Raw genomic sequence first — 15,696 nt, forward strand, 5'->3', positions numbered from 1 at the left:
GAACTGATACTCATATAGGTAAAACAAACAAAATAGCTCAAACCGTTGGGGTTTGAGCTACAACAAGCGCAAAGTTTTTTTTCCAATCTTCACATTTCATGTAGGTAAAATTAAAACTAATGTAATTTTTTTATTACTTCAATATTGGTAAAATTAATATTAATAATTAAAATAATATAATCGTAAGTAAGTAATAATTGGAGTCGAACAAATTACAACAATTACGATAATATTTAAATGCAGTTGAATTTGAAATGTCATTGCCACATCCTAGGTATTGATTCTACTGCTACAACTGCATTAATTTTCCAATTTTCCAACTGCATACGCCACCTGTATGGGAAAACTTAAAGCAACATTGTTTCTGTCAGAACACTTCAAGCTTTAACAATTTCATTTGTTATCACGTTACTACAAAGTTAGGTCACTTCTTAGGAAAAAATTAATTTTTCTGTATTTTGGCAAATCTGCAGTTCTTCTTTAATCACTATATAGGGTTTGTTTGAGCTTTCACTCAAACAATTTTTTTCCATTTTCCGGCTATAGGCGCCATCTGTACAATTCACTTAAAAGCAGTCTTCTACTCCGATTGAAAACTGAACAGGATCGGACTCGAATGCATTTTCAGTTTACATAATTTGCACAACTACTTTCTAAATGCCTACATTTTATCAATAAATAAAAATTTTTTGACAGTCTCGAAAATACGAAACGAAAATTTCAGTCGTAGGCTTAACTTTTCTACTTCTTTTTAAAGCTAAACCTTTAGGGAACAAATGAAAATACAAAATAATGAAATAGAGACCGAAATTAGAAAACTAAAGTTTAAAGTAAACTTTTGCTACTTTTATAAAAGTCACAGCTAAAATATAGTGGCATAATCGGCGTAAGTTAATTCTTTTATGTAAGCAGATAGTTTTAGATAAGGGACTGATATATATTTTTGGTGAAATAAACAATAAAAATGAATAAAAGAACGCTTTTTGGTAGTTTTACAAAGTTTTAATAGAAATAGTCCTACAATATTATTTCGAATTTGATAATGGCTTACTAAGTCGAAATAATATGGTGTGTGGTGTTACAGGCGAATGATGAGGATACTGTGGATAGAGAAGGTTAGAAATGAGAAGGTATTAGAAAAAACAGGTGAACAAAAGACTACGGAAGTCAATGAAAAATAGGCGAGATAGGTTAGTAGGACACCTTCTCAGACATTAAGGTCTAGTCAGAGACATGTTAGAGGCAGAAACGGGAGATAATAGAGGTAGAGGTAGACCTAGATTAGATTACTGTTAGCAAATAGTTAAGGATATTGTGGGATGTTCTAGTTTTAGGAAAATGCGAACATTAGCTAAGGATAGGAGAGTGGAGGTGCGTGTCGAACCAGTCTTAGGACTGACGACCTTATGATGATTACTATTACGTACAATAACTGTATTTTTTTTACTATTCTTTATGTTTTACACTTTCCCGGCCGCAATCCCTCTGAGTATTATAAATAATAAAAAATATACTTACACTAATTTAAACAGCATAGTCCTTTTTGATACATATGTATCTGTATTGTTTTATCTCTGGTGGATTCCTCATATATTATTAATTATTTCTTTTAGTTAATTAATTTTCCAAATAAAATCAATTTAAGTAAAGGTATTTTAAAAAGTGTTTATTCAGTTGGAAATGCAGCAAGTACATTGAACAGTACATAATATAAGGGACGTATAGGACATGCAGTCCTGCTTTTACATGCAAAGTATTAATATTAATATCATTATTATTCTTAATATTATTAATGTATATAATGTCATAAGAACAGGTCAGTAATGATGAACAAATTATCCGCTGCATATTAAATAATGAATAAAAAGTAACAAAAATACTTATATGTAAATTCCACACTATTAATATAGCTACTGCTTAAATTGTTTGGGTATACATAGGTACGTCTATTTGTTTATATACATCCTAGTTGCCTATGAACTATCAGCAACTTAGCCTTACAGACTAAAAACCGAAACGGAATCTACACTTATCTGCTTTTTTTTTTCGGAAAATACCAAGTACTTACGACAATAATAATAAATATAAATATTATAAGCACACTGTGTATCGTGAGGTAATTTTAAGGAATGCTTTTTATGATTAGAGTAACACCTGCAGTAACAATCGCATTTCCAAAGACTGTTAAATTAAGTCAAACTGTCCCATTCAAAAACAATGAAGTTGATTCTTGACGTACTGATTTATCGAAAAAATTACGTGCTTTAGTCATACACTGTCCGGGACAGCAACGAAAAGTCAGAAACTATAGTAATAGAATGCATTTTAGTCAATACTATAAGGAAAGTAATGGTAGACGACCAATGCGTTTGTAGGTACCTCATGTATTTCTTCAATTTTAAATCTCACACAGAAAATATGATGTTTTACAACATGTATTATTGGCTGTACATCGAGAGAATGAAATTATTTTTATTAAATTACCCAATTTTATTAATTACTTTGTTAGATATTCTTAATTGAACCAATATATTTTTCTGATAGGTATTTAATTGTGGAAAAATTAATTTAAGTTATAAAATTGATCAACGTAGTTTAAATTTATAACTTAATTAAAGATTTGGTTAAATTGAATTGGTAAAGTTTGATATGCTATGATCAAATAATTTTGTAAGTGCCTATATCAAAACAAAACATGTGATATTCATGAAAATTTGAATGAAAAGAGAAATAACCATTATTACGTAATTATTAAGTGAGTTCAAGAGATCTGTTTAATTATTGTTAGATATTAATATAAATCACAATTTTACACGATTAGTCTTAAATAAGTACTGCAAGTGTATACAATTATAGTGCGACACACACATTAAAGTAAAACAAGCACAACTCCGTTCGCGAGCCCTTGTAATTTAAATAAGTACAATATAAACATATCACTATTACATATTGCAATTATTAGTTTGTAAAATCTCAGTTTAATATCATGATAAATTAGGTAGAATCGTATCGCAAACTTAGGCCGAAATTTCTAGAGTCCTTGACAATTTAAATACGTTTTTAATAATTACAATAGCAAGTAAATTTATGAATTGTAAATATAGTAGCATTTTTTTTTAATAGTCACAAACTGAGATTTTAGTACGATGATAAATAATTCCGAGGAAAGTACCTCATATGGAATGTAACACCTCATACCAATACTGATAACCACATTCATACATACAATGTTACTGAAATTGCTCATTAAAGAACGTTATATAATAAAAGTCATCTTACTAAACAGTAAAGCTTAACTAGTTTATGCACTGCGTTCAGAAACGGACGTTTTTGATTCTACTGAATTAATTGTATCGTTTTATTCACGAACGAACGCTCGCGTGCGTTTGTACTACATCGGCAGACAGACCAAGAACGCAGTGGGAGGCGGAGCCTAGAAGACAGTGCGTTAAAACTAAGGCTGGTTATGCACTGCGTTTGTGAACGTTCGCCCGTTCGAGAACAGACTTCTATATCCGTTTCACCACGTTCGCTACAATCCGTTTGCTTTGAACATACGTATGATATTTCTGTCAGCTTAATTCTACTTTCCATAAAGATAATTCCCTCACAGCGTTCTTGGTTCGTATGTCTACGCAGTTCAAACACACGTTCGCATAAACTCGACGTATTTAAAGCGAACGGACATCTGTCTTTGAAACCCAAGAAAGAGACAACACAAATGTCATATTTGCGTTCAGAGAGAACGTCTGTAGCGAATGCATTGAACCGTATGACCGAAGCAAATCCACACAAACGTCGAACAAACAAGTAGCCTAAAAGACAATGCGTTAAAACTAAGGCTGGTTATGCACTGCGTTTGTGAACGTTCGCCCGTTCGAGAACAGACTTCTATATGGATCTGCGTTGGCCATCCGTTTCACCACGTTCGCTACAGTCCATTTGCTTTGAACACACGTATGAAATTTCTGTCAACCTAATCCTACCTTCCAAAAACATATGTCCTTTACTGCGTTATTAGATCGTCTATCTACGCAGTGTAAACTCACCTTTGGGAATATTTTACTCATGAATATCTATGGCGTATTGAACAGCACAATATTTAGTGAAGAAACAAATTTTATGTGATTTTACATTGTGCAAAATTTTTTCCTTTGTTATTTTATAAAATTGAGAATTGCAAGCGCGCCCTATTGCATGCCTATATACCTACCGAGATGAATAAAATACTTACGGTTTGATTGGATCAGGTTTCTAGACCATTTTTATTTCCTTTGGTAGCATTTCTTGTTTGGTACGTGGTCCATATTCGGCACCTTTCCTCTAAGTTGTACACCTTACCAGTTAAGTAAACTTTTGTAAAACAAACATACGATATCTATATCATCTATATATATATACAAAAAAATAAAAACTTTTTAACTTATTTTACAAAGATGGCAACAGACCACACAAACAAAAATTGAACTGTACCGACGACGATGACGCCGACGGAGACGGCTAAGCCTTCATTGGAATGTTTCGTGTTTTCGAACTACTAGAAGCTATATTTTATTAACACAATGATATTGCCTACTACACTTTTGATACCTATTTGCACATAGATACCCTTAACAATACAAAAAAAGCTCCTATATAAAAAAAATCCACAGTCAACGATCTCAACATCAAAGTATAAAACAGATGCCTTTGTCATGTGTTTGCACAAATCTACAGAAATAAACAACATTTAATTAATTGCTAGAATGGACAGAAAGTTTAGTAATCCACAGGATGGTCCGCACTACCCTCCGCATCCGAATCGTCGTCGTCTTCGTCATCTCTGATATCGTCTACGGAATTGCTGTTCACCACCTTCCCCAGATCATTGACTTTATTTATGATTGCATCTGAAAACAATTGAGAAAATCTAAAAATTCTTCTACCAATAAAATGACCCACAAACTATTGTAGATACTGAACAATAAAGAGAAAAATCGATACACGTCTCACAATATGAGTTTTGGCAGTGGTTTCGCAGTTTAGCAACAGTTTTTAAAATTCCTTGATGATCAGAATTTAGTTTTGTAAGATATGAATTTCAAAGATCAAAAACAATAATGCCTACCAAAGTACCCATAAGTAAGATATATACTGAAAAAAAACAAATGTATTTCTTCAAAATCAAACACCAAAACGGTATCGCTAAACCTAAACTTCATCAGGTCAAGGACCATAGTATTAAAGTACTTCTACTTCAATTGGAGTCGTCTGTCAAACGTTTTGTCGACAACTATATAAGGCATCCACAGAATTAGTCGACCAAGACATCGAATTGAGTGTGGAAGATTGCTGATGGAAGAGAACTCAGATCATCATCATTTAACTTGAAGGATCATTATTTCAAAGAAGTAAGATGTTTATGTGTTATGTTTTGCATCTGTAAGCATTGAAATAATTTCAAGACTGATGCTGACATTAGCAGAAAACCATAACGCGATAATCCAAAACCAATACCTCGACTGGCATAGTCATATTATGTTTGTTTTGCATCAAAGATAAACATACGAAGTCTATCCCAAAATGCACTAAACCAATTTCAAGACTACTATTTTGGACATTGGAGGTTTCCAGGTTTGTTGGTGATGGTCTAGATTGGTTGATGATTCTAGCAGGCGTTTCATCATTAGCAGTGGATGACATCTTCTGACGAATGCGTGATCAGAGTATTCCATTCAGCGGCTGCGTTGCGTTGGCAAGTGATCATGACCAACAAACCCGGAAACCCCAATGTCCAAACTGACTCCAGTCATGAAATCCTACATCAATTAAGACTACAATTGTTTCTTTCTCTTTACTTTGCCTACAAAACCAAAACATTTTTTTTAAATTATGAACTAATAAGTACCAGTCCTATATTTTGAAGCTCAAAATAAGATGCACATAAGGTATTTGCTCATTGCATTTCCCCTATAGTTGTTTATCAATCAGTCAGGATGCTATTGGTGGATGAATGTCAATAATATATACACACGTAATAGTTTAGACTTCTCATTCACTTGATATGACTTTATTCAAAGAAAAAGCTATTAAAATTTAAAACGCTTAATGCATACATAATTGGATTTTCACAGGGAATAGAGCCATTTTTCAATTTTTTCGTTGTTGGAGAAATCCCAAATTCTCAATGTTTTTCAGAAAGTACAAAATCCTCATCTAAATATATAAATTTATTGTTCGTTTTCAGGCGTATTTCGTTTTGGAATAAAATTCTTTTATTGATCCTAAACTTTCGGTACAATATGAATAATTTGGTTGCCTTGTAGGCCGAGAAAGGTTGTTATCCAAAAATAGCATGGTAATTTCGTCGTCCATAAAACCTATTTTCCGTTTGTATAAAAGTTTTCTAGAATTGCAAACGGTCTCTATTATTTGGCATTTTTCCTTCCAGTTGTATAACAACTGACTGACTCTGTGCCAATATCAATAATAATAATAATGGCTTGCCCTACTAACTATTGGAACCATATAAATACATACGTACGTACGTACGTTATAAAACAAAATTTGTTTTCGTGATTCTAAACACAAAACGACCATAGTTAAAAATAATGGCCCTTAAAAATGGATTTTTTGTTGCTTACGACTTACCGCAGTTTGGTTTTGCATGAGTGCGGGTGTTGGCAAACTCCACCCCATGTTTATCCACACACCAACACATTCCTATTGCAGTGTGACATTGCATGGGTTTGTAGTAGCCCTGACTGTCACAAGAAGGGGTGTAAACACCTGGAAATGAAAAATTTAGAAATTACATAAGCAAATCTGGTCCATGTTTTGCCAGTAAGTAGCTCAGAGAAATGGATCGAAGTGGACATCGCCAATTGTAAATTAAAAAGGTGATAAGATATGTAGACCTCAACAACCTGATGATGACGTTTTTATTGCTGCTAAGAGCGACTAAAGAAAACTTGAAAAATTGGAATCTAATAAAGACCAAAGTACTTCACACAATCCCAATGGAAAATCAGCTCCAGTCAAATTGTCTGCAATTGGAGTGTGATGTTTTTTATGACATTCTGATTAAAAGTTCGTGTGGGCACCGTTTAATGTACAAATGATAGAGTATTCAGTCGATTATTTCATCAAGAACTCAAGACAAGAAATGTTTAATACAAAAGTTATCGGGTCTAAAGGTAGATCGCAATGATAACCTCTATCGTAGTCTTTCTCCAAAGTCATTTCAAGATCAAGCGCATTTTTGAAATGACCGCTGACCCATCGTAATGAAACCCCTGCACCTTAGCCTATGGATTTAACCACCACCACTACGAATTAAACCTTAAATCTGTCGGACATGTCTAAATTCTGCCCGCAGGCAGGAGGAATTACCAGCTGGGGCTTCAGGCCTCCCGTAGTACCAGTTTACATAACTGGTTTTGATATTCTGGGATCAAGAAACTCTTCCAATCGAATTATTTGCACTACGACACTGCTAAGACATTTTGAGTTTACAAAACCGCTCCCATCCCCTGACCCTTCGCGCTCATAACGAACCCGATCTTCTGTGATGAATTTATTGGATAAAGCCATTTGCGCGAAACTTTTATAAGAAATCTTTACTAATTAGGCTACTTTCTACATTCAGTTGGCTAGGTTGTGGCTAATCTTAGTTTAAGGGGTGAATATTGTGTGGTCTGCCCACAGAACTTATCTTGGATACTAGAGTTCGGTACTAAAACCCCATACGACACCTCAAGCGGCTATTTACGCTACACCCCTGCTACTAGTCACAGATACTTATGCCAAGTACATATACCTATTCCAACATCTCAAAGGACTCTCTGCAGGATCACACTGTCGTGCAATAGACTGTATGCCATTTTCAAAATACAACGGAATTTGCTTTATTAGGAATTAATTTTCAAAAAATAGATGACAGAACATCTAAAGCACATAGACTGTACATGGGTCCACATAAGTACCTAAACCTAATTCAATTTTTGATTTCGAGGAGAAACTGATCGAAACGTTTAACCATTTGAAACAACGTAGTGTCAACTTAATACGTACATAAAAAATAGCACAGTTTTTAATTTTACCGACAACCATTACAGTTCAAAAAGTTCAAAGTTAATTAATAGAAAAACACCTACAATCACCTGAATCGAGGTCAGCAAAGCACAGATTATTTTAATCAGAAGCTGTCCCATTAGACTTCTGCTTGTGAAAAATAATTATAGTGAATTCAACAATTTTAAGACACGGCAAGAATTTTGATCATTAATTAGAAACTGACTAATTAATCAAAACCTTTTCTGTTTCAAATGAATTGTACATTTAAAACAAAGGGCATGTTTGGTAAGGCCATTAATAAATGTTAAAATGTTTATGTTTGCTCAGCTTTATCGACCTAAATCAGTGGTTTGATTTGATAAATGTTGTAAAGTTGATGATAAAAAGCACAATGGTGCGGTTGGTGGCAAACCCATTTCAGGGATGATCTAATTCGAACCTTACACGCAATTTCTAAAATGAATAGCTGTCAAAGGCACAGCTTAAGGGTTGGGAGTATAATATCGTAGCTCTAAGAACCACCCCAATATACTGGAAGAGAATTTTCATTTATATAATATATCAGAGATTTTTTAATAGTAAAGTCAGTGTCTAGATAAAATAAAATTTACTAATTTGTACCTAAAAATTCCTAAAAGAAAACCATGGTAATATTAATAAACAATAGTAAATTTAATACGGTAGTTTATAAACGAGTTTTGTTGCATACTAACTATTTTATAATTTGATAAGTACATTTTTCACCATGCGTCGTCAGGTTGAAGTACAATTACACTAATTTAACAATAAAAAGTTATAATTAATTAATCTTTCATATTTTTGAATTAATAATTCAAAACAGGATGGCTTTCCCACTATATCCAATCTACCGGGAAAGAAAGTGTGTCGATATTCAACTTTGACAACATATTTTTCTTTTTTGTTTAGAAAAAGACCCACAAAACACAAAAATATTTATGAAAAAATAGAAGTGAAAAGTTAATTTTTCAAATTAGTGAAAAATGTCGTTAGTTTAGATAAGGTTAATATTTTAAATGTCTCTTTTTAAAACAAAATTATACAAATTTTGACTCTGTTGACCTTTTTTCATTATTGTCAATAAAAAAGTTTTAACTATCGATTAGCACTTATAGAATTTATTTCCATATCAGTGTAAATAAACTTTCAGTCGAAGTACTTCAGTAACTACGGTAATAAATACAATGTTTAAATTACAAAATTGGTAGTTCATTGACCACAATATCAATTCGGCTTCTCCAAGTGGAAAAAATACTAAACATGGACTAAAGCAAAATCGTTTATGCATCAAAATTAAAACTAATTGGGGATGGGGGTTGAACGACTGCCAAAAGGGAGAAACTAACTTTGTAGTTGCTCAACCCTACCTTTAATTAATCTCAATTAAGGTAAATTAGAGATTTTGTCTTTGTTTAAGTTTGGTATTTCTTCCACGCGATGTGTGCCGAAAGAATCTTTGTGGTCTATTTTGTAATATAATCTTGGTGTCAGATTTTCCATTTAAGGATATTTGAGAGGTATGTCAAAATGCTACGAGACCAATAAAAACTTGGAAGAACGTTCCTCATTCAATTCTAAAACTCCTGTAAAATTTACAAATGGATTCACTAAACCGTTAAAAAGTTATTGAAATTTTAAAAAATTATAATTTTACACGTCATTTTATGGAGATTCGTTAACCGAACAGATTAAATTTATTTTTATTAACAGAAAAAAAGCTACCAGAAATTTCAAACTTTTATAATAAGTAACTTGAACTCTGGAGAATCACTTTAGCGTAAGGTTATTCAAATTCACTAAATGGTTATCGAGGAAAAAATGAAAAATTAGCTGAAAATCTCGTTTTTACTTGATAATATAATGATAATATTTATAATTGTCTGAAATAAATGCAATTTTAAAGTTTTAATTATTATTTAAACATATTAAAAAGTTTTACGCTCATTATTAATAAAGATTGAAACTAAATATTTTTTTGTTTCGAAGTTGAAATCAAGGCATATTCACTGCCAAAAGTCAATTAAAAATTTTCCATATTATTCGTTTTTTCTTATTTTATTTAAAGGTTTTGATCAAATTCCAAATTTTCTCTCAAACCATATACTTTTTTTAGTATAGATAGTATTTATTTACCTCATGATATGCGGCAAAACCTAATTAATCACGAATTTCTAATTTTATGTACTCTTGTCTCCGATTATACCTCCCAAGCATCCTTAAGTCTGACAGATGTCGTTTTGGCTTGAAATGATTATAATGATGTATCAACACGTTTCGCTAGCACAAGTAGCAAGCTTCTTCAGAGATCCTCCCATCTCTGATACTGGATATGGAGATGGAAAGACCTCTGAAGAAGCTCTCCACTCGTGCTAACGAAACGTTAGGAAGCAACTTCAACCGATGACGACCTTTAGGACAGCATCAGTTCACCAAAATTATTCAAAATTTTTTTGAACAAGTGATTTATTTTAATTAGGTGTTACTATTCTTATTTAGACTAGTACAGCAATTTCTCCAGTGTTGGCTTTAAAAACTGAAAATTTCAAAATAGTCTATCCACGAAATCAACAAATTTCATTTGCAAAAAAAAAAAACATTAAATGCGGGACATTAAGAACAGACACTTTTATTGATTCGTAGGAACTCTATTAAATTTTTCCGAGTTTATCCGTGTTCTGTGTAATAAATTTAATCTACCTTGCATTTCCATGGTGATTTTGCGCTTGACTGCAGCACAGGGTCGTTCGGTTCTTTGAAAACAGCGGCACCATTCCGACGGCGTCACAAAGACGTCCCTGTCCGCGTCGCATTGTTGAAGGAACGGTCTCATGCAGATCTCGCTTTGGTCGTGTTCCAAGTCGTAGAGCTCCTCGAGAGACAGACGGGAGTCGCCGTTCAAATCCAAGTGCTGAAACATCCATCGCACCTCCAACTTGCATAAGGGTGGGAAATGCACTGCAAGCAAAAATTCGACCACTTATCTATCTATCCATCTCTCAAACTTATCTTAGAGGAAATAAAAAAGGGAACTGAACAAGGTGACTGCAATCCAATTGTTCTTTCTCTCTTAAAGAAAATCATGACTCATTTTGTGGATTTTATCCCATAAAATAACGAAAATTCGAACCAAGTTTTGCTTGATTTAATCTATTTGATAATTCTTTTGTTTTCTCGTCAATCGTCTGATTAATTAACCCATTGGTAGAACAGGTTTTCAAAACTAATTAAAATATGTATATTACAAAAATTGTCCAATACAAAAAACAGATTAAAAGTATCACTAAACTAAAAAGTCTAAACATGTCAACAAAAACTAGTATAAAATTCCTCTCCATCCAAAAGTCAATCGCCTTTTATTAAATGCAAAAACTGCGACAACAGTATATAGGTCAGAGCCGCAGGGTAATTAAGGTCAGGTTTTAAGAGCACTTAGCTCACCTTAGATTTAATAAAATAGAAAAATCTAGCGTAGCATCCCACATTGTTGAAAATAACCATAAAATAGATTCCAGTTGTTTAACTTTAATCAGAAGCGTCAGTTACCATTTCCGTAGTTCTTAGGCTTTCACGGCCGTCGTCTATCGATGCTGTGTTTTCTTCAGGGCTTTTTGGCCGTGGTCCGTGGAATCTTCCTTCGGCGAAACGTCTGGAAAAGCAAGATTCCTCAGACCACGGCCAAAAAGCCCGGAAGAAAACACAGCATCGAATTACCACTTCCTTTTAGACGTTTATGAAAATACTGAAGTGTACAAAAACAAAGACAATCTCAAGAACTCAGATAATGGTCTTGTTCCAAACTTGGACATTTTCAGATTATTATCCAAATAGAAATAGACCCACATCCCACCTGGAGGAGAGTCAAACCAAAGCATGCATCCACAACTTCAGGTTATTGAACGATTCCACCATAAATGTTCCCTTCTTGTTGGGTATTGAACATCTACTCTTTGCTAGCCATCAATTAGTTTCAGTAAGGCATCTCTCAAAAACTCTACCCCTAATATGGACTTAACTCTCCTTAACACATTTAATTTTGCATATTCTTATTGGTTTCGGTTAAAATTTTAGAGAGAGATCGAAACAATATAATTAGGTTTAGATTTAAGATTAACCTAGTCTTTAACTGAACATGACACCTTACATGTCGAAACGTTTTAAACTTTTTGTGGAATTTATTTATAGAAAATCAATTACAAAACTCATAACAGCCAAAAAAAAAGTACACTGAAATTATTGTCATTAATTTTACCTTTTCATAAATCACAAACACCCTTGTTCTAAAATATTTTCAAAATCACCTTATTTATTTAGCTATATTTTCCCTTTTGAATAAATAAAAAAAAGCTAATTAACTGTTCATTAGCAAAAGTAGGTAGTTAAAAGGCTTTCATCATGCTAAAAACAAAAAGAAAAGAAACGGCGAGAGCGCTTACTCGTACCTTCGCCGTTATCAATAATTCGCTGGTTTTTCGAAGTTCACAAAAACTTTGTAGATGTATGTACCTAACCCAGCTGCCTAACGATCTCATTTTAATTATTTATTATTATTATTTGCTCGGTTTCCGCGATAACATCTTCACTGCAGATCCCACGCCTCCCAATCCGCGCATTACATTAGACCCCATACTACTCACAACTGAGAAATTTTGTACGAAACTTTTCCAACTTCTTATCCCCGATGCGGAAAACCCACGCCCCAGTTTCCAGCACAATGCAGACCGACGATGATTTTAATGAGTTAGATGTTTGTACTTTGACTGAATTAATTAACAACGGTGATAAAGATTGATGATAGAACGGACTGCAAATTATACCCAATCTAGTTCTAATCGTTCGGGATTAATAGCCAAAAACTTCTATTGACACCAAATCATTTGTAGATTAAAACTTATAGATCGTTCTCATTCCTTCCATGATAAATGTATGATTTTCATTATCCAACTAGCTGTATTCGATGAATAAGCACAAACAGCGTAGTAAACGCCATCTGTAGGAGAATTCAAAAAGATCTTTACTACAGCAGTGTATATATATATATATCACTGTATAGGTAGTGATCTGTAAATGTAAGCGACTAGTAGTATATTAGTGAGAAGGGAAGGGGTTGTGATATCGGATGGGGATGAACAAGATCATCGATTATATGATTGTTAATAGCAGAAGTCGATAGATAATAGAGAGGGTAGGTACAGCAAGGGTCTGTGCACTCCCTAATTTAGTTACTTTTAAATTAACCCACTTAATAACATGATATACATAAGTGGAAGTCAGTGTTCAAAAATCAACCCCACTACCATGAACCTTTGAAGAAGGAAAGTAGAAAAGGCCCAACTACATGCATTTTGTGTTTTCGATGTAAGGTCACCTATTTTACTTTAATTTAATGTTTATTTTTATGTTTGTATTATGTACAGTTTAATTTATATACAAGTGTACGTATGCACCCACATATAATCATTTTGGTTGAATTTTACCATAAGTTTTGATATAACAATTTTTCCTTCATTGTTTTCTACATTTTTCATACAAAACAAAAAGACAGTCTTGACTATGCACCTAAAGTTTGGGCTAGATTACGGTTGAAAATGTTTTCTTTGATTAGTATTTAGGATAACTGCTGCACACCAAAGATTTAGATCAGGTAATGGTATGGGCAGTCCTCGTAATTAAAATGTACCTAAACAATGTGAAGCATCGATAACGGTACCCACTCGTTCAAATTTGGACATGGATAACGGTACCCACCAGTGCAAATTTTGACATGGATTACTATATCCACCAATCAAATTTTGACATGGATTACTATATCCACCAATCCAAATTTGGGCATGGATAACGGTACCCACCCGTGCAAATTTGGACATGGATAACGGTACCCACCCGTGCAAATTTGGACATGGATAACGATACCCATCCTTGCAAATTTGGACATGGATAACGATACCCATCCTTGCAAATTTGGACATGGATAACGATACCCATCCTTGCAAATTTGAACATGGAGAACGGTACCCACCCGTGCAAATTTGAACATAGATAACGGTACCCACCCGTGCAAATTTGGACATGGATAACGATACCCATCCATGCAAATTTGGACATGGATAACGATACCCATCCTTGCAAATTTGAACATGGAGAACGGTACCCACCAGTGCAAATTTTGACATGGATTACGATATCCACCAATACAAATTTGGACATGGATAACGGTACCCACCCGTGAAAATTTGGACATGGATAACGGTGCCCATCCTTGCAAATTTGGACATGGATAACGATACCCATCCTTGCAAATTTGGATATGGATAATGATACCCACCCGTGCAAATTTAGACATTGATAAGGGTAGTGTTATCTTTCCATACGTTTCAAAGATCATCGACAACCACATAAAACTAATTTCTTATCCCTTGGGAACAGTATTCTTTTTTAGATAAAAGGTATCCTATGTCCTCTTCTGCACCCCTACCAATGTGCGTACATAATTTGGTGTTGATCGATTGAGTAATTAATGCGTGAACTGGTAATAAAAAAGTAAACAAACAAACACATTCGCATTTATAATAATTAGGATTTCAATAATAGATATTGTTAACAGATAAAAGGATCATGTAAACTTTACATAGTTGACTAGAAAAGTTATTCATTGTAGAATAATATTTCCAATCGTCAGTCATCATTACTTACCCCGATCAAAGATATTTAATTATCACTACAGTCTGTCCGTTACTATCAAATGTTAATTCATCAAATTTACTATATTATGTAGTTACATCTGTAACGAAGTTCTGTCAAACAGTTGTCAATGTTTGATGAAGTTGATTATAATTGACATTGTCCTGTTCGCAATTCTCCATGATAGATCGATTCTGTTTTCACTTGAGATATCTATTCTCACTGCTCCATATTTTATATAAATTTGTTTTCCCTATTAAAGAAGATAAAAAAAGATTTGAAAATTTAACGAAGAATCTAAGAGTGCAATTGGGAAATTCAGACCAAACTAAAATGTAACACCACAAAGCTCTCGAAGGACTTACACTCGGTTGTAAACTTCGTCTCTGTATCATACAGAAAATTGAATTCGCCACATAGTGGGAGTATGTTTGCCGGCAGAACCTTATGCTGCTAAATTTATTGATGTAATGACTTTGCATTATGAAACAATACCTATATGTGAATTGTGGGAGTAGCAAAGAAAAGCGAGATAAATAAAGTGACTCAGAAGCCTATTTGTACGATGTCAAGGATATTGATACAGAAAATTTATATACACGTACACGTGCACACTTGGGGTAAGAAACAAAAATTCAAAATTAAAGTTATCGACCAACATTCCAAACTGCTCACATTTACAAAAGAAAAAAAATTGGATTAGGAATGCCTCACGAATGATCGATGATTTTTTTGCTTTTACTTATTTCTTTGAATCTAAGTCAGATAAGTCAGGACGGAAGTAGTAGTAGGAATATAAAGCAGAAAGTAACGTAGGGTCGAATCGCCATCAATAAAAAGAAGTCACTTACATGCTCGAAAATTTAGAAATTCGAAAAGGGTTGTTAAATGTGTATGTTTGGAATGTGACCCTGTACGGGTGCTAAACATGAACGGTGGGCGCGG

General features: G+C 33.6%; 1 protein-coding gene across 1 annotated transcript in view; it reads right to left on the reverse strand.

Moving 5' to 3' along the window:
* Positions 1-2,037: 2,037 nt before the first annotated feature.
* Positions 2,038-15,696, reverse strand: part of LOC108734664 (proteoglycan Cow) — a 104,858-nt gene continuing 91,199 nt past the window's right edge. The window contains exons 8-10 of the mRNA XM_018466307.1: positions 10,771-11,028; positions 6,631-6,768; positions 2,038-4,889 (exon numbers count right to left, since the gene is read on the reverse strand). Of these exons, the coding sequence (XP_018321809.1) occupies positions 4,759-4,889; positions 6,631-6,768; positions 10,771-11,028 (527 nt within the window). The 3' untranslated portion in view covers positions 2,038-4,758. The remainder of the gene's footprint in view (positions 4,890-6,630; positions 6,769-10,770; positions 11,029-15,696) is intronic.

This window comes from Agrilus planipennis, unplaced genomic scaffold (assembly GCF_000699045.2).
Source record: "Agrilus planipennis isolate EAB-ADULT unplaced genomic scaffold, Apla_2.0 scaffold52, whole genome shotgun sequence".
NCBI classification, from domain to species: Eukaryota; Metazoa; Arthropoda; class Insecta; order Coleoptera; family Buprestidae; genus Agrilus; species Agrilus planipennis.